Genomic DNA, 27289 nt, shown 5'->3' with positions numbered 1-27289 from the left:
TTCTAGGTCAAAGGTCAAGGTCACGATGACCCGAAATAGTAAAATGGTTTCTGGATGATAACTCAAGAACGCTTAGGCCTAGGATCATGAACTTCATAGGTACATTGATCATGAATCGTAGATGACCCCTATTGATTTCAGGTCACTAGGTCAGAGCTCAAGATAAGGGTCGTATTTTCGTAAGAACGAATTATTTTCAAGTCCGTTACGTATTTATTTTAAAATCTTGTCGTACCATTAAGAATTACAAAATCAAGTTACGAATATTATTTTTACATCGGTTCGTATCGATTTTTATTGAGTTCTTTTCGCATATTAAAGATCTTTTCGGTGCTTATATAGAATGGTTATCGGGTTTGTTTAACAAAGCGCATTTTTTCCAATAAAAGCGGCGTGTACAGTCTACCTGTCAAAAAATAATGGCTGCGCCCAGAGAGCGTCCTAAAAAACTGCAAAGCCTGCAAAAACACGCTTTTAACATATTGTACGCAAAGTGAGCCGAAGTTGAATGTTAAGAAAGACATTATCGAAAATATCTTATACGATGTTGTATGTTCAGTTGCCGACACAGTCGGACAAGCTAAAAAAATGCGACATGATGGGTCCAAACTTAAACATAAAAAAACCTTCAACGAGTGGAAGGGACATTTCCCGTGGCTAATCGTTGAAAAGATTGAAGGGGAGACCCGTTTTAATTGTGAAATATGTAAAAAAATAATCGAAGTCATGCAATCTAAGCACAGTTTGGGCATATGAAGGTATTTGAAAAATAAAATTGTATAATACTGAATAGACACTGTTGAACTCGTATAAATAAAGTTGCTAGTATGTTAATTTTGATTTTTTGCATGAAAATAACCATTATTATTTATTTTTAGGTCATTAAGAAAAGTTAATTATTTTCCAAAACTTAGTAGTAACGTTAAGAATAAAATTTCAGAGTTAAGAATTCTTTTTGAAAATCTGGTAGTAACATTAAGAATTTCACAAAACCTTATCTGGAGCTCTGCTAGGTCAAAGGTCAAGGTCACGGTGACCTGAAATAGTAAAATGGTTTCTGGATGATAACTCAAGAACGCTTATGCCTAGGATCATGAAACTTCATAGGTACAATGATCATGACTCGCAGATGACCCCTATTGATTTTCAGGTCACTAGGTCAAAGGTCAAGGTCACGGTGACCTGAAATAGAAAACTGGTTTCTGGATGATAACTCAAGAACGCTTATGCCTAGGTTCATGAAACTTCATAGGTATATTGATGATGACTCGCAGATGACCCCTATTGATTATCAGGTCACTAGGTCAAAGGTCAAGGTCACAGTGCCAAAAAACGTATTCACACAATGGCTGTCAAGGTCACGGTGACTCAACTTAGAAAAATGGTTTCCGGGTGATAACTCAAGAATGCTTACGCCTAGGATCATGAAACTTCATAGTTTCATTGATCATGACTCGCAGATGAAATAATGATGAAATTTGACCAGGATGTTTGTCTTGACATTATCTAGGTCAAGTTTGACATTTGGCAAAGATTGAATGAACCGACTCCTCTCAGGTGAGCGAACTAGGGCCATTTTGGCCATCTTGTTTATATTATAGTATTATTATTTCATTATTTACAGAATATGCACAATAACTTTTACACATAGTCTGGTGATACCGCATATCAGTGTACAAAGCCTTTATTTTCAAATAAAAAATTTAATCATGATAAATCTAAGAAAACACAGCAGTTCATTGTTTTTTTTATTGTTTTTTGTGAAGAAATAAAGTTCCATTATGGGACTTTTTATCTCGATATCGGCTGGGTTCGGCTAATGGTTCAACGCCATTCTGTGTGTTATGAAGAGTACTGTTTATTGGTGTATTAACGGGCGCATCCCCATGTGAAGTCTTTTTACTATGGCATGTTGCTATTCTCAATTCTTAACAACACTTATGCAACTGTGCAAGATTTTGTGAATTACATCGTATTTTGTTATAATAGAGAACCGACTTACCCTTAGGTATCGTGGAAAAAAAAAACTTGTAAACAATCAGCACTGGAACTAAGAAGTTGTGGGGCAGATATTTGGCATGATTTGGATTACATCAATACGTCATACCAACCGATATACAGTACTTGAAGTATACAATATACAAAATTTTGTGCAAACAAGTTTGTTTAAAAACATAAAATCCATGATAAATGTAAAATATAAATAATGTAAAATATAAATACCTGAGTCACTGAAACATAAAAATTACTTAAAAATCAATAAGAATTTGTTGAATTCATCAAACCTTATAAATTACTTATACATCCTGTGAAAAATAAGGTTTAATTAGTATAATTAGTTTTGTGTCAGTTTCTCACATTGAATAAAATAGCAATTGTGAAAATTTGTGCTCTTGCATGATTTATTTTTTTATCATGGCGCGTTAGCTTGTTCTTAGGTTCATTAAAGTTGTGCATCCCTTTGTTTGTATAGGTCCCTGGCATAACGAAGCCTGAAAATAATTAAGCTTCATTAAACTTTTTATTTAAGAATTGAAAGTTTTCCACTCTTTAGTACAAAATATGAAAGTGTTTTTGTTTTAATATACCTGTCTACTGTGAATGTGTTACACACACTATATCAGTATACAGATGATTGGTGTTTAACGGATTTTAGTGAGTAACGGATAGGTTAAACGTTTTTTGCAAAATACTTTTATTTATGTTAAGATTTATAGTTTTCTATGAATTGAATACAATAAGCCTATCATTCTTAAGTCGATTCATGTTTTTGTTGATGTGTGTTAATGTTTACAACTGTTTCTTTTTTCGAAAGCAAAACAAGGTCACGTTATGAACGCACCGTTTTTGTGACGACAGGAAAAGTGCAGACAAATTGTTTCTTGAATTTTGCAGATTTTGTTTGGTAAACATAATGTTCATTGATGTAATATTTTAGTTTTATGTGTCCTTTACAAAAGTAAGAATACTCAGAAACCAAATTGATGCGTACCATATAATATAAGCATGAAAGCAGCAACTCGGGATTTAGTGAATAACGAACATGTGGTGACCCATATTCAGGAATGTGGGGATTGTCTCAAAATAAATATAAACTCAATTGAAGTTGTCCAATACACATGTGGTTAGTGTGTGGCTATGATATTAATTAGTGAAAACATCATTTTTAGCTCATCTATTTTTTGAAAAAAAATTATGAGCTATTGTCATCACCTTGGCGTCGGCGTCGGCGTTGGCGTTGGCGTCGGCGTCCGGTTAAGTTTTGCGTTTAGGTCCACTTTTCTCAGAAAGTATCAATGCTATTGCATTCAAACTTGGTACACTTACTTACTATCATGAGGGGACTGGGCAGGCAAAGTTAGATAACTCTGGCGTGCATTTTGACAGAATTATGTGCCCTTTTTATACGCCCGTATAAAATACGGGACGTATTATGTGAAACCCCTTGGCGGCGGGCGGCGGGCGGAAGGCATCACTTTGTCCGGACTCTAATTCAAATTGTATTCATCCGATCTTCACCAAACTTGGTCAGCAGTTGCATCTAGTTGATATCTAGGCCAAGTTCGAATATGGGTCATGCCGGGTCAAAAACTAGGTCATAGGGTCAATAAGTGCATTTTCAAAGGGGCCACTTTGTCCGGACTCTATTTCAAATTGTATTCATCCGATCTTCACCAAACTTGGTCAGCAGTTGCATCTAGTTGATATATAGGCCAAGTTCGAATATGGGTCATGCCGGGTCAAAAACTAGGTCATAGGGTCAATTAGTGCATTTTCAACGGCGCCACTTTGTCCGGACTCTAATTCAAATTGTATTCATCCGATCTTCACCAAACTTGGTCAGTAGTTGCATCTAGTTGATATCTAGGTCAAGTTCGAATATGGGTCATGCCGGGTCAAAAACTAGGTCACAAGGTTACTTAGTGCATTTCAAGCATTTAGCATGGTGTCCGCTCTCTAATTGAAGTAGTTTGCATCTGATCATCACCTAATTTGGTCAGAAGTTGAGTCTAGATGATATGTAGATCAAATTCGAATATGGGTCATGCCGGGTCAAAAACGAGGTCACGATCGGACACATAATGAATTTCAAGCATTTAGCATGGTGCCCGCTCTCTAATTGAAGTAGTTTTCATTTGATCTTCACCAAATTTAGTCAGATGTTACATCTAAATGATATCTAGGTCAAGTTCAAATATGGGTCATGCCGGGTCAATAACTAGGTCTCGAGGTCACTTAGTGCATTTCAAGCATTAAGCATGGTGTCCAAAACCTCCGAACGGGCGTATCTTGTGACAGTTTGGCACTCTTGTTATACTTAAAAAATTGAAAATTTTGGTTAAGTTTTGCGTTTAGTTCCACTTTTCTCAGTAAGTATCAATGCTATTGCATTCAAACTTGGTACACTTACTTACTATCATGAGGGGACTGGGCAGGCAAAGTTAGATAACTCTGGCATGCATTTTGACAGAATTATGTGCCCTTTTTATACTTAGAAAATTGACAATTTTGGTTAAGTTTTGTGTTTAAGTCCATTTTATTCCTTAAGCATCAAAGCTATTGCTTTCATACTTGCAACACTTACTAACTATCATAAGGGGACTGTGCAGGCAAAGTAATGTAACTCTGACTGGCATTTTGACAGAATTATGTGCCCTTTTTATACTTAGAAAATTGAAAATTTGATTAAGTTTTGTGTTTAGGTCCACTTTATTCCTACAGTATCAAAGCTATTGCTTTCATACTTGCAAGATTTATGAACTATCATAAGGGGACGGTGCAGGCAAAGTTATGTAACTCTGACTGGCATTTGGACGGAATTATGGGCCCTTTATACTTAGAAAATTGAAAATTTGGTTAAGATTTATGTTTTGGTCCACTTTACCCCTAAAGTATCATAGATATTGCTTTCATACTTGGAACACTCACAAACTATCATAAGGGTACAGTAAAAGGACAAGTTGCATAACTCTGGTTGTCATTGTTATGGAATTATGGCCCTTTTTTGACCTAGTAACTTTTAATATATGGTTAAATTTTGTGTTTCGATCCACTCTAAGTATCAAGGCTATTGCTTTCAAACTTCAAACACTTACATGCTATCATGAGGTTACTGTACCTGGCAACTTGAATTTTACTTTGACCTTTGAATGACCTTGACTCTCAAGGTCAAATTATTAAATTTTGCTAAAATTGCCATAACTTCTTTATTTATGATTAGATTTGATTCATACTTTGATGAAACTACTCTTACCTGACATACCACAATAGACTTCACCCAAACCATCCCCCGTGCCCTCCCCCCCCTCCCCCCCCTCCCCCCCCCCCCCTAATTTTTTATTATTATTTTTTTTTTTTTTAAGATCATCTCACAAATGACCACCACACCCTCACACTATACCCCCACCCCCCCCCCACCCCACCCCCCCCCCCCAATTTTTTTTTTTGATTTTTTTTTTTTTTTTTTTTTTTTAAGATCATCTCACAAATTATCACCACACCCTCACACTATACCCCCCCCCCCATTTTTTTTAATTTGTTTTCGCTTTTTTGGAAGATAATGTAATAAATGTCCACAACCCCACACTATACACCCCTCTTCACTCCACTCCTCCCTCCTTTGTGATTGACAATGAGAGTCCCTTCACCTTTAAAAAGAAAATAGATGAGCGGTCTGCACCCGCAAGGCGGTGCTCTTGTTAATGAAATATAATCAAATTATAACGAAAAAATCGATTTCTCTGAAAACATATTTTCACTATCAAATCTATATATATAACAAGGTATTCAACTAAAAATGACCCGAATATAGGGTGCATTGCTTTGAACAGCCATTACTTCATCAATTGTGCAGCGATTTCCATGAACTTGGTCTTATTAGACGCAGAAATGAATTTCCTTTCTGGAAATGTACATATATTGCAATTATTTTTACAAATGCTGTGTCAAATTTCAGGAAATAACACGATACACATGTAATCCGATAAAGACCTAAGCGATCCGGTAATGGCTGAATCAGTGTACCATGAAATTCGCGCTGTAAACAAATAATATTTTTTTTGGAAATTTAAAACCGCTGGCATGTTTCAATAGGAAAGACATGCGTCTATCTAGGTTTAATGGTTTAATTACTGAATGCATGGTGTTTATGTTGAAATGAGACTCGAAGTCCTTAGCTATCCGTTATACACCAATCGACTGTACACCTGTCTACTGTGAATGCCTTAGGCTCACAATATAAGTATACACTTGTCTACTGTGAATGCGTTATGCACATTATTTCAGTATACACTTGTCTACTGTGAATGCGTTATGCACATTATTTCAGTATACACCTGTCTACTGTGAAAGCCCTACACACACTATTTCGGTATATGCCTGTCTACTGTGAAAGCGCTACGGACACTATTTCAGTATACACCTGTCTACTGTGAATGCGTTATGCACATTATTTCAGTGTACACCTGTCTACTGTGAATGCGCTACACACACTATTTCGGTATATGCCTGTCTACTCTGAATGCGCTACAGACACTATTTCAGTATATGCCTGTCTACTGTGAATGCATTACGCACACTATTTTAGTATATGCCTGTCTACTGTAAATGCGTTTTGCACACTATTTCAGTCTATGCCTGTCTACTGTGAATGCGTTACGTACACTATTTCAGTATACGCTTGTCTACTGTGTATTCATTACACACACTATTTCAGTATTCAACTGTCTACTGTAAATGCGTTACGCATACTATTTCAGTATACCCATGTCTACTGTAAATGAGTTACACACACTTTTTATCCCCACGCTTTTTGGAAAAAAAGTGGGGATTATGTGGTTATCTCCGACGTCTGTCAGTCCGTCCATCCGTCCTCACCTTTTTGTCCTCCTACACAATTAGCACTAGAACCTTGAAAATTAAACACATTGGAGCTATGAGCATATATGCGACAGTGCACTATTTGGAATTTTGATCTGACCCGTGGGTCAAAAGTTATCGGGGTTGGGGTGGGGTCGGGTCAGAAATTTTCACTCATTTTTTTAGGTAATTTTACAATAACTTCTTCATTTCTACACCGATTTACTTCAAATTGATACTGAACATCTCTTATGACAATACCGTCAATCTCAACTATGCATGGCCCCATTACCAACCCTGGGGCGCCCCTGGATCAAACATGCAGCGTGGGGATATGTGTCAGCCTCTGCCGCGCCATTTCTAGTTCAGTATAGGCTTGTCTACTGTGAATGCACACATTTTTTCAGTATTCAACTGTCTACTATGAATTTGTTAAGCACACTATTTCAGAATATGCCTGTCTACCGTGAATGCGGTACGCACACTATTTCGGTATATGCCTGTCTACTGTGAATGTGTTCACACACTATTTCACTATATGCTTGTCTACTGTGAATGTGTAATGCACACTATTTTAGTATACGCTTGTCTACTGTGTATGCATTACACACCCGATTTCAGTATTCAACTGTCTTCTGTGAAGGCATTACGCACACTATTTCAGTATAGGCTTGTCTACTGTGAATGCATTACGCACACTATTTCAGTATACATTGTCCACTATGAATGTGTTAGGGGCACTATTTCAGTATACGCCTGTCTACTGTGAATGCTTTACGACCTCAGAAGAAGAGAGGCTTCAAGTTCTCCCAGTATACAGAGACAGATGTCACAGTTGATCCTCTTATAGTTCTCAGATGTGATGAGCGTGTGTTCAGGTAATCATACGTGTTTGACAGATTCTTATTATTCAGCAATGTTGTAAAAATCATGTGATCATTGGTGATTGAATTTGCTTGTTAATTGAACACACAACACGATCATAGCATTTAATATTTCAACTAGAAATATGGTGTGTAAAACTCAAATGTAAAAATGTCATTTTTATGTCCTCCACTATAGTAGTCGGGGACATATTGTTTTTGCTCTGTCTGTTGGTTGGTTGGTTGGTCTGTTGGTCTGTTGGTTGGTCTGTTTGCGCCAACTTTAACATTTTGCAATAACTTTTGCTATATTGAATATAGCAACTTGATATTTGGCATGCATGTGTATCTCATGGAGCTGCACATTTTAAGTGGTGAAAGGACAAGGTCAAGGTCATCCTTCAAGGTCAGAGGTCAAATATATGTGGCCAAAATCCCTCATTTTATGAATACTTTTGCAATATTGAAGATAGCAACTTGATATTTGGCATGCATGTGTATCTCATGGAGCTGCACATTTTGAGTGGTGAAAGGTCAAGGTCAAGGTCATCCTTTAAGGTCAGAGGTCAAATATATGTGGCCCAAATAGCTTTTTTATGTCCCCCACTATAGTAGTGGGGGACATATTGTTTTTGCCCTGTCTGTCTGTTGGTCTGTTGGTCTGTTTGCGCCAACTTTAACATTTTGCAATAACTTTTGCTATATTGAAGATAGCAACTTCATATTTGGCATGCATATGTATCTCATGAAGCTGCACATTTTGAGTGGTGAAAGGTCAAGGTCAAGGTCATCCTTCAAGGTCAGAGGTCAAATATATGTGGCCAAAATCGCTCATTTTATGAATACTTTTGCAATATTAAAGATAGCAACTTGATATTTGGCATGCATGTGTATCTCATGGAGCTGCACATTTTGAGTGGTGAAAGGTCAAGGTCAAGGTCATCTTTCAAGGTCAGAGGTCAAATATATGTGGCCCAAATCGCTTATTTTATAAATACTTTTGCAATATTGAAGATAGCAACTTGATATTTGGCATGCATGTGTATCTGATGGAGCTGCACATTTTGAGTGGTGAAAGGTCAAGGTCATCCTTCAAGGTCAGAGGTCAAATATATGTGGCCCAAATAGCTTATTTTATGAATTCTTTTGCAATATTGAAGATAGCAACTTGATATTTGGCATGCATGTGTATCTCATGGAGCTGCACATTTTGAGTGGTGAAAGGTCAAGGTCAAGGTCATCCTTCACAAGGTCAAGGTCATCCTTCAAGGTCAAACATCATATAGGGGGACATTGTGTTTCACAAACGCATCTTGTTTTGAAATTTAGTTTGATTCACATAACCATTTACTCCGCAACATTATGGGTTTTTTACTTGCATTGAAAACAGGCTTTTATATTTTGAAACTTAAGTCTGTTAGGCAATTATTCTCTACTTTTGAGCACAGTAATGAAGCACGAAGACTATATTAATACCCTACTGCAGTTTTGGCTATTTCATAAGTGCACTCATACATTATCGTACTGCTCGTCAGGTGTGGCCCTGTGCTGGAGATAGTGCTGCGTATCCTGGGTGCCTACACGCTGGCCTGCCGTGTGTACCTAGAGAACCACATCCAGTGCAACCCTGTGGCAGACGTCACCTGCCAGGTGGACCAGAACAGACAGGAACTCAAGGGGGCGCTGCTGGCTGCACAGGAGAGCGCCATACTGCAGATACTGCTTGAGTATTGCCTGCCCAGCAACCAGGAGAAACAGGTGAGCGAGGCACTGGAAAGTATTGGCATGGCAACTGTCCCATTATGTTCATGTTACTGAGTGTGTCTTGGAAACGTCTTATATAAATAGAGAAGAAATAGAGAATAGTTGGTTACAACATATAGTTGGTGATAAATAACAATAATGAGAAAATTAACCCCTTAATTTGGTACACTGAGGAAGTTTTGCATTAAAACCATTTCTACGATGTGAAGATGTAGCATGAATCAACAAGGGAGGCAACCCGTAATGTCACATTTTGGGTAGTGAACAAAAAGTGGTTCTTTATTAAATCGCTTTTTATGCCCCCGAAGGAGGGCATATAGTGATCACACTGTCCGTCTGTAAGTCCGTCACGATTTGCGTTTGGGTTTCGAAAAATGCTCATAACTTCTATGTCGCTTCAGATGTAACATTCATATTTGGTATGCATGTGTAAATGGACAAGGCCTTTCCATATGCTCACAAATTTTGACCCCTTTGACCTTGAACTTAAGGTCCGCGTTTAGGTTTTGAAAAATGCGTTGAAGTTTCGAAAAATGCTTCTATCAAAGCGTTTATCGATGGGCATATGTCATACTATGGAGACAGCTCTTGTTTCTGGTTGGTTTAAACAGTCCAAAATCACACAATCAAGAGAGTAGAATCACTAATCTGACAGAACATTAAATATCATCCTGCACGCAAGCTATTTACATCACAAAAATTGTACACTAAAAAGTTTGGAATATTTGTTTTCGCGTTTAGAAACGGTGCTCCAGACTGAAATCAATGTGGTATTACTTGAAAATCATTTATTTATTTTAATATACTAGGAAAGGGGTAGAATATTTGCGGAAAACTTGAGAATTTTAATTAAATTCTGTGTCTGCCCATTTTTCAAGTGTTTACGGAAAATGCTGACTGTACAGATATATTGATAGACTTAGGCCAAAGGACAGAATAGCCTTCATATTTCACATGTATCAGCCTTGAAATTGTCACTTTATTAACTGAGGAGCAAAATCATACATTTATATACCAGTTATAGTCAGTAGCATTAAAATCTTTGGGTGCAGTAATTAGCTCACCTGAGCGATAGCTCGAGGTGAGCTATTGTGATCACTCAGCGTCCGGCGTCCGTCCGTCCGTCCGTATACAAATTTGTAAACATCTTCTTCTACTAAACCATTGAGCCAATTTCAACTAAATTTCATGTGGAGCATCCCTAGGTCATGGGACAAAAGAATTGTTAAAAAAAAATTGATCACATAACCAAGATGGCCGCCATGACCATATATGGTAAATACCTTAAAAAATCTTCTTGTCAGAAACCGCTCATCAGATTTTCAAAAAATTTCACAGGGATGACCTTTGAGGGCTCCCCTGAAAAAGTTGTTCAAAGAAATTTGATTCGTCAAAAAACATGGCCGCAGGAGCTCGTTGAACTTTGCATGTTTATTCGTTTTTGCCTATTTTGTGAAAACTTTCAAAAATCTTCCACATTTTTTGTCCGATCCTTTCCAAATTTGCATAGTGTCTTTATATCAATGAGGACACAAACCCTACAAAAAATAAATGAGCATTATTGGTCCATGAAGTACAGAATTACCTCCCCTTGAATTGAGAAAATGGTGTTTATGCAATAAGTCCAAATTTTTCATCCAATTCTTTCCAAACTTGTAAGGATTTAGCATGGTTCAAACAAGGGAAACAACTACGGTTTATGCACGTTCTGTTTATTACAGATTTGCCTCCCTTTAATTCATTCAAAATCTCATTTTACAGCAGAGATTCCAAATCTGACCTGTAAATGAGCCCCATATTTACTGCTGGTGCTATGTTACCTTTTCACATTTGATCATTCTTAAGTATTGGTCTTGTAATGCTGCTACTGCTACTGCTACTGCTACTGCTACTACTACTACTACTACTACTACTACTACTACTACTACTACTACTACTACTACTTCTACTACTACGAACTACTATAACTACTACTACTTCTACTACTACTAACCACTACTACTCACTACTACTACTACTACTAACTACCTACTACTACTACTACGACTGAACTACTGACTACTAACTACTACTACTACTACTACTATTACTACTACTACTAGTACTACATCCCACCAACCACCACCAACCACCCACCACCATCCAACGTCTAACTATTACTACGTCTACTACTACTGCCACTACTACTACTACTTTTACCACTACTAACTACTACTACGACTACTACTACCACTACTAACTACTACTACTACTACTACTACTACTACTATCTACTACTAATACCTACTACTACTTCGAGCTACTACTAACTACTACTACTACGACTATACTACTACGTAACAACTACTAATTAACTACATACTACTACTACTACTACTACTACTACTACTACTACTACTACTACTACTACTACTACTACTACTACCCCACCACCAACCACCACCACCACCACCATTCACAGTGACAAAAAACGTATTCACACAATGGCTGCTACTACAACTTATAGCCCATATAGGGGGGCATGCATGTTTTACAAACAGCCCTTGTTTCTATGGGATTTTAACCACAACTGTTCATGTTTATCTCCGACACATATTTTTAGGTCACCTGTCATGAAGTGACACAGTGAGCTTATGTGATTGTGTGATGTCCGGCGTCCGTTGTGCGTGCCTGCGTGTGTCCGTGCGTCCGTCCGTCAACAATTTGTTTGTGTAGACAGTAGAGGTCACAGTTTGCATCCAATCTTGATGAAATTTGGTCAAAATGTTTATCTTGATGAAATCCGGTTTGGGATTGTATTTGGGTCATCTGGGGTCAAAAACAAGGTCACTAGGTCAAATAATAGAACAACCTTCTGTAGACAATAGAGGTCACAGTTTTCATCCAATCTTTATGAAATTTGGTCAGAATGTTTATCTTGATGAAATCTGGGTTGGGATTTTATTTGGGTCATCTGGGGTCAAAAACTAGGTCACTAGGTCAAATAATAGAAAAACCTTGTGTAAACATTAGAGATCACAGTTTTCATCCAACCTTTATGAAATTTGGTCAGAATTCTTGATGAAATCTGGGTGGGATTGTATTTGGGTCATCTGGGGTAAAAATCTAGGTCAAATAAATAGAAAAACCTTGTGTTGACAATAGAGGTCACAGTTTTCATCCAATATTTATGAACTGTGGTCAGAATGTTTATCTTGATGAAATCTGGATTGGGATTGTATTTGGGTCATCTAGAGTCAGGAACTAGGTCACTAGGTCAAATCATAGAAAAACATTGTGTAGACAATAGAGGTCATAGTTTTCATCTGATCTTAATGAGTCAGGTGAGCGATTCAGGGCCATCATGGCCCTCTTGTTTTGTTATTGGGAAACCACTACATGCTGTTTTTTGGAAACCGACGCTCAATAATTTCCATAACCAATCGGAAAATTCGGAAGATTTCACCAGACAAGTTTTTGTCAAAATTCTTATGTTTTCCGCAAATATTCTACCACTTTCTTGTTGTATACCTATACATACATGATTTAAAAGCAATATTGATTTTGGTCAGGAACTCTTTAATTGCTTCAAAAAGACACTTCATATTCAGCGCATAAAATATTGAAAAAAACACATATTTCAGTTTATCCTTCTTTTCGATAGTTTCATTAATTCCTATAACTTCGACCAACCACTTATTTGGAAATAATGACACATGTCTTATAAATCTTGAGTTTTTGTGTTTAAAAAAATCTATCACATAATAAATTTTGGTAATCAAAATGTTAATATTATATGCAGTTTGGAAAAAAGCCTTTGGTAAAGATTTAGCTAAATTTGCTACACATGGAAAATAAAATGCCAATAGTTTTTAAAATATTCACTTTAAATCAGTATGTTTATCTTTATAATTCTAAAGCAATATTAGTTTATTGATTTATTAAAATAATATTACACACAAAAAATGTTTCCTAGAAAAATGATGAAATAACAGATTGATTTGAAGATATTAACTTATCACTGGGTTGCAAGGGTGCCATCCTAAAATTATTATGTTACTAAGGAAGTGAGGTTACTACCTAATATGTCAATTACTTTGCATTTATTTTGTTGTAGAGACATAAAATGTTAAATTAAATGTCTAATTTTCTTGAAAATGTTTTAACTCAGTATAAAGTCAATGACATCTGAATAGTGGCTGAATATACCGGTACTGGAAAAAAGGCTATATGCTTATTATACCCCACAAACAAAGTTTAGGGGGGTATATAGGTGTGAGCTTGTCGGTCGGTCCATATTAAGTGTCCGCTCTCTAATTCAAGTTGTTTTCATCCGATCTTCACCAAACTTGGTCAGATGTTGTATCTAGATGATGTCTAGGTCAAGTTCGAATATTGGTCATGCCAGGTCAAAAACTAGGTCACGGGGTCACTTAAAGTGTTTTAAACATTGAGCATGGTGTCCGCTGTTTTATGTGAAGACAACATGCAAAATATTCTGTGTCATTGCGGCACGTGGGGGTATTGGTCACGTCTGTGACAAAGCTCTAGTTGAAATTAAAAACAAAAAACCCTACTAAAACATCATTATCTATGCATTTGTTGATCAAACATGGTATTTATAGTTAGGTAAGAAGATACATTTTCAAGAATAAACATAAGAATTATAAATGTTTTGTAAAATTTGTGCATTTTATCCAGTAATCTCATAGTACCAGTTTTTAGTTACAAAACCAATAGCATTATTTTAAAGTTCACAACCCCTTGTTCCGAAAAAAGTCATAAAAAATATAATTTGCTGAGTAATTTTATTCAAACAAATAGAAAATGCTTTCCAAAACCCGATATAGTGTTCCTGCAATCATTTGTCATCAATAGCTTATGTTTAAAAAAAATCATTGGTTCATGCTAGGGTTGAAATACTTGCAATTACCTAGCTTGTGTATTTTTGACACCGGTTACGTATAGTTTTTTTACTATGTATTTGATTTACGCTACACCAATTTAGCATGTATCAAGGCTTTCTTTCCTCTGTTTCCACTGCACAGGTTGCAGGCATGTTGACCAGTCTGCAGGAAGTGAAGTCGATTATCTGCTCCTACATCCATCAGGCCTTCATCTCTGACCCGAACCTTGCCAAGCTTGTGCACTTCCAGGTATATATCATGTATTATGTAGGCTGGTTGTGCACTTCCAGGTATATACCATGTATGATGTAGGCTGGTTGTGCTTTTCCAGGTATATACCAAGTATCATGTAGGCTGGTTGTGCTATTCCAGGTATATACCATGTATCATGTTGGCTGGTTGTGCACTTCCAGTTATATATTATTTAGGCTGGTTGTGCACTTCCAGGTATATACCATGCATCATGTAGGCTTGTTGTGCACTTCAAGGTATATACCATGTATCATGTAGGGTGGTTGTGCACTTCCAGGTAAATATCATGTATCATGTAGGCTGGTTGTGCACTCCCAGGTATATACCATGTATCATGTAGGCTGGTTGAGCACTTTCAGGTATATACCATGTATCATGTAGGCAGGTTGTGAACTTCCAGGTTTATACCATGTATCATGTAGGCAGGTTGTGCACTTCGCACTTCCAGGTGTATACCATGTATCATATAGGCTGGTTGTGTACTTCCAGGTACAAACCATGTATCATGTAAGCAGGTTGTGCACTTCCAGGTATATACCATGTATCATGTAGGCTGGTTGTAAACTACCAGGTTTATATGATGTATCATGTAGGCAGGTTGTGCACTTCCAGGTATATACCATGTATCATGTAGGCAGGTTGAGCACTTCCAGGTATATACCATGTATCATGTAGGCAGGTTGTGCACTTCCAGGTATATATGATGTATCATGTAGGCAGGTTGCACACTTCCAGGTATAAACCATGTATCATGTAGGCAGGTTGAGCACTTCCAGGTATATACCATGTATTATGTATGCTGGTTTTGCACTTCCATGTGTGTATCATGGAGGCTGGTTGTGCACTTCCAGGTATATATGATGTATCATGTAGGCTGGTTGTGCACATCCAGGTATGTACCATGTATCATGTAGGCAGGTTGTGCACTTCCAGGTATATACCATGTATCATGTAGGCTGGTTGTGCACTTCCAGGTATATACCATGTATCATGTAGGCAGGTTGTGCACTTCCAGGTATATACCATATATCATGTAGGCTGGTTGTGCACTTCCAGGTATATACCATGTAGATGAAGGCAGGTTGTGCACTTCCAGGTATGTACCATGTATCATGTAGGCAGGTTGTGCAGGTCCGTGCACTACTTAAATATCTATTGAAATATTATTACATTTAAAACACTTCAATGTTTATTGTATGAATGTCAAACACAAGTTTTAAAACATATGTAAAAGTAAAATAATAGTTTATACAAAATTGCTCTATTAAAACAGTGAAGTAGTATAACTCCAAAATATGTTTTAAATTTATCAAAAGCCTAGTGAGAAGCCTGATACTTTTGCTTTCGACAGCTTAAGCCTCTACACACGGGCTATAGTGGAATTTATTAGATATGGCTAAACATGAAATCATCAAAAAACTTGTTTAAAATAAATTTAAAAGTAAAATAATAATTTGTACAAAAGACTCAATTAAAACATCAATGGAGTAATTTGACTCCGTAATATATTTTAAACGTACCAAATGCCAAGTGAGAGGCTTGATACTTTTGCTTTCAACATTTTTAAGCCTCTACACACGGGCTGTCGTGGTATTTATTAGATATTGCTTACTTGCTAATACATTTACTAGTATGTCCTAGTTGCGAAAGATATTATAGATAAAGTAAAACTGTTGACTACTATAATATTGTATCAAAGAAAAAAATCATCTATAACATTTCTCGTTGGAAAACTGGCATTTTTTACGTACAAATAAAATTAAACAAATGTATTATATATAACGTCCTGCTATTGCTAATGATAGTTTATTGTAAAATTGCTGGGTGTTTATTTTGTACAGACACATGTGTGTTAATCTTGTTGTATGGCTGTCTTTCATGCATATTACTAAAACTCATGATGTGTGTCTTTATTGTACATGCATATGCTTGTGAATCTTTTTGCATAATCGGTTTTTTTGTGTATATTACCAAAACTCCTGTTTGTTTTTTGTACATACATAGGCTTGTTAATCTTTTTGTAAAGCTGTCGCTCGTGTATATTACCAAATGAGATTACTGGCTGCCTGAAATACCATATTAAATACATTTCAAGGCAACGGGAAATCTTTATAGTGGAAAGCTCAATTAAGATGTATGTTGCAAAAGTATGTATATTACAAAATTGTATTTACATGTCTAGATAGTTCTACAAAGCGCACAGCTTAGTTACGATGTATTTTGTAAAATTTTATATGCTGTAAAATTGAATCCATCTGTAAGACATAAAATATTATTTTGATGCGCTCTGCCCAACACACCTACAGACATGCCGCATACACACGCGCACACACGCACACGCATTCACACACCCCCATACATGCACAAAACGCGAAGGATATCGACAAATAAAAGGTAATAAACGTTAAACCTGCATCATATAGCAGAACACAGGTATTTCCAACTCCAAATTAAAAAAATAAATAAAAATAAGAAAACATACAAGACAATATAACGTTACATATTTTAAAGCAGTCAACAAATATAAGAAGACACATTCTAAGCAGAACTCAGTGCAATGCGATAAATCTAATATATTATACTTAATATACAAATTGTTACTTTTAATGTCAAGGGTTTAGGGACTAAGAACAAGCGTGATGAAGTATTAAGCTGGCTAAATCAAAAGGCATTCTCTGTTGTTTTATTACAAGAAATTCACTATAATGCTCAGAATGATAATACAAATTGGGCAGCTTCTTGGACAGGGCAATATTTTTTAAGTGGCGGTAGCTCCAATAGCAATGGCGTAGGAATTCTTATTAATAAATCATGTAATTGTGACATAATTGAATATAAAGAAATCATAGTTGGAAGAATGCAACTTATAAAACTACATATATCAGATAGCGAGGTAATTTTGATTAATCTATATGCACCAAATAATGATGACGTCAATTTCTATAACACATTAGAGAATACTTTTAAAAACTATGAAGACGAAACATTAATAATTGGAGGTGACTTTAATGCCGTTTTAGACTATAGCTGCGACAAATTAAATGGAAGGGATAATTCTAACCATAAAACATCAAATAAAATAAATAATATCATAGTAAATTACGATCTGAGTGATATATTCAGAACAAAAAATCCAACTGCAAAGGTTTATACATGGCATTCTAACACTCACCCACCAATTTTTTGCAGACTAGATTATTTTTTAATCTCAAACAACATATTAAATTCCGTATCGGACTGCCAAATACACCCAGGTTATCGCTCCGATCATTCTATTGTTAAAATGATATTAAATACCAACAAGCAAGAAAGAGGTCCCGGGTATTTTAAATTAAACAATTCGTTATTACTAGACACTGAATATCAGTCAAAAATTAACAAGAAATATCTTTAAAAAAGATATACGGCGTTGATTGTGGTCAATGTTTATGAACGATCAAAAGTTATCTCTATGAGATAAAAAGTAGCGGATGCCTTTTTTCTGCGCAGTTCTTAGCTACATCATAAGCAAATCAATTACGGGGTGTTGCGCCAGATTTCGTGGCTTATTTTGCTTTATGTGATATTATGACTCAGATATCTATATTTACAGAATAGAAAAACACAAGAAACATGAAAATAAACGAGTGCATATAGGTCAGCCGGCAATACTCGAATCTTATTTTATTGCATAATTATAGTATAGTGAATTATTGTGCTCATGCTTAATAAACTGGTCTAAATGGATAAATATTTTTAATTTATTTTATCAAAATTGGTCCTTATCATGTAAATGTTGAAACCATATTAAAAATCGATGATTGACATACCACAATAATATCGCCGAATATCTTTATTTAGTATCTTTCTGATCAAAACAGACTTCAAGTGCACAAAGTTTACGAGACGGCGTTTATATAAAGATTTCTGCAACTGACCGCAAACTGACCTTGATACCTTGCGGATTGAATGCAATGCATTACAGTCACTGCGTTATTGTCAGTAAGACCGGTGTAACACAATGATCGCAACCCCTTCTGCGAACTCCGGTGATGAACTGTATATAAACTCCGACTTTCACAAATGGCCGCGAATTGACCCGAAACCTCGCGGGTTGAAAAGCAATGCAAGTAAGTACTAAATATGACAACATAGTCTTTAGTATAAACGCTTTTGCGCTGGTAATTCTCTGAAAATAAAAGGTGAACGCACAAACTGTATTTATGTGGAAAATTGATTGTAAAACTGTTCTATCTATTGAGCCTTTTCATTAGAGATAAAATTGTTTCATGCAGTAAAACAGTGTTACAAAGACGCGGATATGTTTCCAATGTTCTGGTGTTATACTCAAATCAGCCAATGGAATAAATGAAGTGTATTCATTCGTACCTAGCCGCGGGAAATTTTATTTGAGTATTATTGGACACTTACAAAGGTCAAGTCAGGGTGAAAAGCTGGCTTAATACAGCTTACGCCGAAAAATGAAATAAATTTAGGTGTTGAGTTTAATCAAGAAGCTAACCCAAACACCCTATGGGAATTAATTAAAGGAAGAATAAGGGATGAAACCATCAAATATTCAAGCCATAAAAATAAAATTAAAAATAAACAAGAAAATGAGCTTCTTCAAAATATTATAAGCATTGAAAATCATTTAATATCAAATTCAAACGATAATTTACTTTTAGAACAATTAAATAATGCAAAACAATTATTACATGAATTTAATAATACTAAAATAAAAGGTTATATGTTAAGGAGTAAAGCTGAATGGATTGAGGGAGCCGGAAAAAAAAAAATATTTCGCTAATTTGAAAAAATATCATTCTGAAAAGAAAACAATAAAACAAATAAAAATTGACGAAAACAAATTAGAAGAAAATCCTGAGAAAATCATACATCATTTAAAAGATTTTTATCAAAAAATGTACAAAAAAGATAATAATATCGAGGAGAGCAGTCATTCGAAAATTTTTAACAACAATGTAAATAAAATAAATAATTCGGATAATATAGAGCATCTTACAGAATACGAATGTGGAGAAGCCTTAAAATATATGAAAAACAACAAAAGTCCGGGTTCCGATGGTATAACTGCGGATTTCTATAAAATATTTTGGAGAGATATAAAGAAATACCTAGTTAATTCACTAAATTATTCTTATGATAATGGCAACTTAACAGAAATTCTAAAACAAAGTATCATAACTTTACTTCCAAAAGGAGACAAATTTCTATTAACTTTAAATAACTGGAGACCAATATCACTACTTAACTGTGATTACAAAATAGCATCAAAAGCAATTGCAAATAGAATTAAAAAAACATCTACCAACCATTATAGGTACAGAGCAAACTGGCTTTGTGAAAGGAAGGTATATAGGAGAACATGTAAGATGCCTGTCAGAAGCTATTGAAAAAGTGAATAGTTACAATGAAAATGGACTAGTTTTTTTCTCAGATTTTAATAAGGCATTCGACAGTCTGGATCATGCTTTCATGAGGAATAGTTTAGCTAAATTTGGTTTCAACTCCGCAATTATTAATTGGGTTAATTTGTTTTACAAAGATGCTAAGTCATGCATAACAAACAATTGTCACTTTTCTGAATATTTTAGCATACAAAAAGGTGTTAGACAAGGCTGCCCGCTGTCTCCTTACATATTTATAATTTGTATAGAATTATTGGCAAATGAAATAAACACAAATGAAAATATTTCCGGTATAAGAGTGAAAAATACAGAAATTAAACAAACGCTCTTCGCAGACGACGCATGCTTCCTTCTGGATGGATCCAGATTATCATTTGAGACCCTTATTGCAACCCTTGACAATTTTTCAAAAATATCAGGCCTAAGGTTAAATAAAAATAAATGCACTGTTCTGCGCATAGGACGTATGAAATTTTCAAACATTTTTTTCTGTAAAAAACACAATTTTTCTTGGACATCGGAAAGTGCAAAAACGTTAGGTATAACATTTTTGAATAACACAGACAAAATGACCGAGTATAACATCAAAACAAAGATTAAAGAGTTTAAAGATTGTCTCGCAAAATGGCAAAAATGGAAACTAAGTTTAATGGGGAAACTTACAGTTATAAAAACATTCGCCTTTCCAAAACTTCTATATCCATTAACAGTTTTAAATAATCCAGACAATGAAATTATAAAAGATATAAAGAACTCAATGTTTTCTCCAGACAATGAAATTATAAAAGATATAAAGAACTCAATGTTTTCATTTTTGTGGGATTATAAACCAGATAAAATTGCGAGAAACAAAATTGTTCAAAACTACAAAAATGGAGGACTCAAAATGATTGATCTTGAAAATTGTATGGACGCACTAAAATCAAGCTGGGTAAAACGGATGTTATATCAACCAACTACAAAATGGGTAAAAATTTACAGTGACATGCTTGAAAATAATGGCAATCTCTTTATCTTTAAATGCAACCTAAAATCATCAAACATAGACTCTTTGGAATTGAAATCTAAATTTTTAACTGAATGCTTAAAAGGATGGTGCCGCGTGAACTATAAAGAAAAACAGACAATCATAGGGAAAGATATACTCTGGAACAATTCAAACATATTACTATTTAATAAAACATTTTTTTACAAAACATGGTTCAATCGAGGTATTACACAAATAGAACATATCTTTAACTACAGGAACAAACATTTTCAACTTTCACAGAACTTCAAGAATGATATGATTTGCCCCATTCTGATTTTTTAAAATACCACACGTTAGTTGGTTGTATACCAAAATGCTGGAAAGAAAAAATGAACAATGAAGAAATGTCATACGTGCCACCTAGTTACCTAATTAACAGTATCACCCCGGCAACAAAAATATGCAAATTTATAAACAAACTGTTAATAGAGGATACACATATAAAAAACAACAAACAAGAACACAAATGAGAAATGCTTTTTAATAAACAGTTACATTGGGAATCAATATTTACAAATTATATTCAAATCACAATCGATTCCTCCTTAAGAACGTTCCAGTATAAATATCTGATGAACATTGTTCCCAACAACGAAAATCTGTTAAAATATGGCATTGTAGAATCTAGTCTCTGTGATTTATGTTCAATGTCTGTTGAAACTTATATGCATTTGTTTTGGAATTGTCCTAATGTTCATAGTTTTTGGAACAACATTGAGACATATATAGAAACCCAACTAAGCATTTCTACTGATTTCAAATTGTCTTATGAATGTATTTCACTTTGTAATATTTTTATCAACAATAGGAACTGCTCAAACTGTGTCAATTTTATTGTATTACTAGGAAAATATTTTATATTTAAATGCAAATATCAACGATGTCCACCAATTTTTGAAAGTTTTTTGGAATATTTTAAATACAAAATAAAAATCGAAGTGATAATCGCAAGCTGGAAGGGTAAAACTGAAAACATACTCAGAAATGGAATAATTTTGTAATGTAATTCTGTTTTCTTAAATTTCAGGGGAAAAAAAAAAGATAAATATGTTAATATTTCTACTTCATATGCTTTTCTTCTTGTATAGGTTTGTGTCCTTTATTGTTCAAAACATACCACCTTTTTTATTTCCATTATCATTTTCATTTTCATGTATTCCATATGTATATATATATGTACTTTTTCCTGTGTAAAATGATTGTATGTGCATATATTTTGTAATGAATAAAGTACTAAAAACGGAAAAAAAAACAAAAAAAAAACATTAACTCCGAAAAAAATAAATAAATAAAGGTTGTGCACTTCCAGGTACTAGTATATACCATGTATCATGTAGGCTGGTTGTGCACTTCCAGGTATATATCATGTATCATGTAGGCAGGTTGTGCACTTCCAGGTATAAACCATGTATCATGTAGGCAGGTTGTGCACTTTCAGGTATATACCATGTATCGTGTAGGCTGGTTGTGCACATCCAGGTATATACCATGTATCATGTAGGCAGGTTGTGCACTTCCAGGTTTATACCATGTATCATGTAGGCAGGTTGTGCACTTCCAGGTATATACCATGTATCATGGAGGCTGGTTGTGCACTTCCAGGTATATACTATGTTTCATGTAGGCAGGTTGTGCACTTCCAGGTATAAACCATGTATAATGTATGCTGTTTTTGCACTTCCATGTATGTATCATGTAGGCTGGTTGTGCACTTCCAGGTATGTATCATGTAGGCTGGTTTTGAACTTCCAGGTTTATACCATGTATCATGTAGGCAGGTTGTGCACATCCAGGTATATACCATGTATCATGTAGGCTGGTTGTGCACTTTCAGGTATATACCATGTATCATTTAGGCTGGTTGTGCACTTTCAGGTATAAACCATGTATCATGTAGGCAGGTTGGGCACTTCCAGGTATATACCATGTATCATGTAGGCTGATTGTGCACTTCCAGGTATAAACCATGTATCATGTAGGCTGGTTGAGCACTTCCAGGTATATACCATGTATCATGTAGGCAGGTTGTGCACTTTCAGGTATATACCATGTATCATGTAGGCTGGTTGTGCACTTCCAGGTATATACCGTGTACCATGTAGGCTGGTTGTGCACTTCCAGGTATATACCATGTATCATAAAGGCAGGTTGGGCACTTCCAGGTATTTACCATGTATCATGTAGGCTGGTTGTGCACTTCCATGTATTTACCATGTATCATGTAGGCTGGATGTGCACTTCCAGGTATGTATCATGTAGGCTGGTTTTGAACTTCCAGGTTTATACCATGTATCATGTAGGCAGGTTGTGCACATCCAGGTATATACCATGTATCATGTAGGCTGGTTGTGCACTTTCAGGTATATACCATGTATCATTTAGGCTGGTTGTGCACTTTCAGGTATAAACCATGTATCATGTAGGCAGGTTGGGCACTTCCAGGTATATACCATGTAGGCTGGTTTTGAACTTCCATGTATGTATCATGTAGGCTGGTTGTGCACTTCCAGGTATGTATCATGTAGGCTGGTTTTGAACTTCCAGGTTTATACCATGTATCATGTAGGCAGGTTGTGCACATCCAGGTATATACCATGTATCATGTAGGCTGGTTGTGCACTTTCAGGTATATACCATGTATCATTTAGGCTGGTTGTGCACTTTCAGGTATAAACCATGTATCATGTAGGCAGGTTGGGCACTTCCAGGTATATACCATGTATCATGTAGGCTGATTGTGCACCTCTAGGTATAAATCATGTATCATGTAGGCTGGTTGAGCACTTCCAGGTATATACCATGTATCATGTAGGCAGGTTGTGCACTTTCAGGTATATACCATGTATCATGTAGGCTGGTTGTGCACTTCCAGGTATATACCGTGTACCATGTAGGCTGGTTGTGCACTTCCAGGTATATACCATGTATCATAAAGGCAGGTTGGGCACTTCCAGATATTTACCATGTATCATGTAGGCTGGTTGTGCACTTCCATGTATTTACCATGTATCATGTAGGCTGGATGTGCACTTCCAGGTATATACCATGTATCATATAGGCACGTTGGGCACTTCCAGGTATATACCATGTATCATGTAGGCTGGTTGTGCACTTCCAGGTATTTACCATGTATCATGTAGGCTGGATGTGCACTTCCATGTATATACCATGTATCATGTAGGCTGGTTGTGCACGTCCAGGTATATACCATGTTTCATGTAGGCTTGTTGTGCACTTTGAGGTATATACCATGTTTCATGTAGATTGGTTGTGAACTTCCAGGTATATACCATGTATCATGTAGGGTGGTTGTGCACTTTGAGGTTTATACCATGTTTCATGTAGGTTGTGCACTTCGCACTCCCAGGTATAAACCATGTATCATAAAATTATAGGCTTGTTGTGCACTTTCAGGTATATACCATGTATCATATAGGCTGGTTGTGCACTTCCAGGTATATACCATGTATCATGTACGCTGGTTGTGAACTTCCATGTATATATCATGTATCATGTAGGCCGGTTCTGCACTTTCAGGTATTTACCGTGTATCATGTAGGCTGGTTGTGCATTTCCAGGTATTTACCATGTTTCATGTAGGCTGGTTGTGGACTTCCAGTTATTGTCCATGTACATGAATCATGAAGGCCAGATGTGCATTTCCAGATATATACCATGTATCATATAGGCTGGTTGTGCACTTCCAGATATATACCATGTATCATGTAGGCTTGTTGGAAAAAGTTCATTAAAAAGTAAGTTAGTTCTATTAAAGTCTATCTTGAATTTTTGTACTCTAGTTGAAAAAAAAAGATAATTACGTTCAGTGTGTTTGTGATTTTAAAGACATATATAAGTTTAAAAGTACGAAGACAAGTAATTGAGTGTATTTGTTGGTGCAAAGGATTTGATGCTTTTCAAAAATGTGTTTATATTCCCAGGGGTATGTTATATTAAATGACTGATTACTAATCCACTTTCAATGATGAAATAGACAACATTTCAACCACATTTTTATACGCCCGTATAAAATACGGGACGTATTATGTGAAACCCCTTGGCGGGCGGGCGGGCGGCGGGCGGGCGGGCGGCGGGCGGAAGGCATCACTTTGTCCGGACTCTAATTCAAATTGTATTCATCCGATCTTCACCAAACTTGGTCAGCAGTTGCATCTAGTTGATATCTAGGCCAAGTTCGAATATGGGTCATGCCGGGTCAAAAACTAGGTCATAGGGTCAATAAGTGCATTTTCAAAGGGGCCACTTTGTCCGGACTCTATTTCAAATTGTATTCATCCGATCTTCACCAAACTTGGTCAGCAGTTGCATCTAGTTGATATATAGGCCAAGTTCGAATATGGGTCATGCCGGGTCAAAAACTAGGTCATAGGGTCAATTAGTGCATTTTCAACGGCGCCACTTTGTCCGGACTCTAATTCAAATAGTTTTCATCCGATCTTCACCAAACTTGCTCAGAAGTTGAGTCTAGACAATATCTAGGCCAAGTTGGAATATGGGTCATGCCGGGTCAAAAACTAGGTCATGGGGTCACTTAGTGCATTTCAAGGATTTCATGGTGTCCGCTCTCTAAATGAAGTAGTTTTCACCCGATCTTCACCAAATTTGGTCAAAAGTTGTGTCTATATGATATGTAGGTCAGGTTTAAATATGGGTCATGCCGGGTCAAAAACTAGGTCACGAGGTTACTTAGTGCATTTCAAGCATTTAGCATGGTGTCCGCTCTCTAATTGAAGTAGTTTTCATCTGATCTTCACCTAATTTGGTTACAAGTTGTGTCTAGATGATATGTAGGTCAAGTTCGAATATGGGTCATGCCCGGTCAAAAACGAGGTCACATGGTGCATTTAAAGCATTTAGCATGGTGTCCGCTCTCTAATTGAAGTAGTTTTCATCTGATCTTCACCAAATTTAGTCAGATGTTACATCTAAATGATATCTAGGTCAAGTTCAAATATGGGTCATGCCAAGTCAATAACTAGGTCTTGAGGTCACTTAGTGCATTTCAAGCATTGAGCATGGTGTCCAAAACCTTCGAACGGGCGTATCTTGTGACAGTTTGGCACTCTTGTTGAGTTTATTACAGTGTTGTTAATTGATGATGAAAGCAAAGCTTAATGAATTACTCTTGTAATAATTTGTCATTGCAAGCTTTATAGTATTTTAAAACAAATACCAGTTATGATCAAAATGGATAGCATACTGCAAGGATGTAACATTGATCACTATTTCCAGGGTTATCCTAGTGAACTGTTGCCAGTGACAGTGCGGGGTATCCCATCCATGCATATCTGTCTGGACTACATACCAGAAATGTTGAGTCAACCCCAAATGGATAAACAGGTCAGACTAGGCCATAGTGTACTTAATTAAACTGTTATTTAAATGGCATTTATGAAACAGTTAAAATATGGCCGAGAGCTGCATGTAGAGGGAACAGTTCAAAATATCATCCTGACACAAAGGCAAAAACGCAAAATTTACATATATGCTTTTATATTATGCATTAAGTCATAATTTATTTTTATTGTATAATGAAGGGATTCTGTTGACCTCATATTAACCCTTTTCCACTTAGATACGTATTTTCATGCATTTGTGGTCCCATAGAAAAACAGCATAAGACCTGAACTACTCGCAGGCTGTTTTGGTTTTATCCTGTTTGCACATATGCATTTTCACTTTGCAGTGGGAAAGGGTACAACTTTATGTTTGCAATCAGGATGTTTTATTTAGATTGATTAAACATGACTTTAAATTGGTTAACTGCTCATTGGTTGACAAGTTGATTAATCCAATACTCTATTGTTTTTTGATACTTTGGATTTAAGTATTTGATAAAATTTGTGTATGGATTTATTATACCTCTGATACTCAGTACACCAAAGTCATATGGAAAGAATTTGCATTATATTTAGATTTCATTGAAACAATAATTTATGCAATTGTTAATGAACACTTGCATATAAATATAAATAAATGAGTATATGATTAAGTCTAGTGAAAAACAAAGCTTATTTCATGTGCATAAAATATTGACCCAGATTAGCCTGTGTTGTCTGCAAAAGCTAATTAGGGACTACACTTTCCATTTGTGTGGGGTTTGTTTCTATAAGGAAGTCTCTTAACAAAACATTGGTCTAGACAGACTGCACTTGCTAATCTGGGACTATTCTTAAATCACATGCATTAAGTCTGATATTGTGA

General features: G+C 35.9%; 2 protein-coding genes and 2 long non-coding RNA genes across 13 annotated transcripts in view; 3 read left to right on the top strand and 1 right to left on the bottom strand.

Annotated features, from left to right (window-relative positions):
- Window positions 1–14336, bottom strand: part of LOC127855705 (mediator of RNA polymerase II transcription subunit 31-like) — a 62902-nt gene extending 48566 nt beyond the window's left edge. The window contains exon 1 of the mRNA XM_052391488.1: window positions 14325–14336. The gene's annotated coding sequence lies outside the window, so the exon portion shown is untranslated. The remainder of the gene's footprint in view (window positions 1–14324) is intronic.
- Window positions 1–27289, top strand: part of LOC127855255 (integrator complex subunit 2-like) — a 69398-nt gene that overhangs the window by 34185 nt on the left and 7924 nt on the right. For 5 of the 6 annotated variants that reach the window (XM_052390721.1, XM_052390706.1, XM_052390697.1 and 2 more), the window contains 4 exons: window positions 7608–7736; window positions 9257–9479; window positions 14513–14620; window positions 26318–26425. In XM_052390721.1, the coding sequence (XP_052246681.1) occupies window positions 7608–7736; window positions 9257–9479; window positions 14513–14620; window positions 26318–26425 (568 nt within the window). Of the gene's footprint in view, window positions 1–7607; window positions 7737–9256; window positions 9480–14512; window positions 14621–24642; window positions 24820–26317; window positions 26426–27289 lie in introns of those variants that run through there. The other variant, XR_008037438.1, reaches the window with a different exon arrangement.
- On the top strand, window positions 14629–24633 carry LOC127855714 (uncharacterized). 5 transcript variants are annotated; one of them, XR_008037661.1, is made up of 5 exons: window positions 14629–15745; window positions 22447–23308; window positions 23466–23506; window positions 23650–23772; window positions 24142–24633. It is a non-coding gene; the product is annotated as an uncharacterized LOC127855714 (long non-coding RNA). The 5 variants fall into 5 exon arrangements; XR_008037658.1 differs by lacking the exons at window positions 23466–23506; window positions 23650–23772 and having other exon boundaries at window positions 24101–24182; window positions 24265–24633; XR_008037656.1 differs by lacking the exons at window positions 23466–23506; window positions 23650–23772 and having other exon boundaries at window positions 14629–15556; window positions 22462–23308; window positions 23978–24633.
- Window positions 25149–25589, top strand: LOC127855752 (uncharacterized). Its single transcript, XR_008037670.1, has 2 exons — window positions 25149–25291; window positions 25448–25589. It is a non-coding gene; the product is annotated as an uncharacterized LOC127855752 (long non-coding RNA).

Source organism: Dreissena polymorpha, chromosome 1 (genome assembly GCF_020536995.1).
Source record: "Dreissena polymorpha isolate Duluth1 chromosome 1, UMN_Dpol_1.0, whole genome shotgun sequence".
In the NCBI taxonomy this organism is placed as follows: Eukaryota; Metazoa; Mollusca; class Bivalvia; order Myida; family Dreissenidae; genus Dreissena; species Dreissena polymorpha.
Note: the sequence above shows the minus strand (reverse complement) of the source record. Positions and strands in the feature narration are given on the sequence as shown.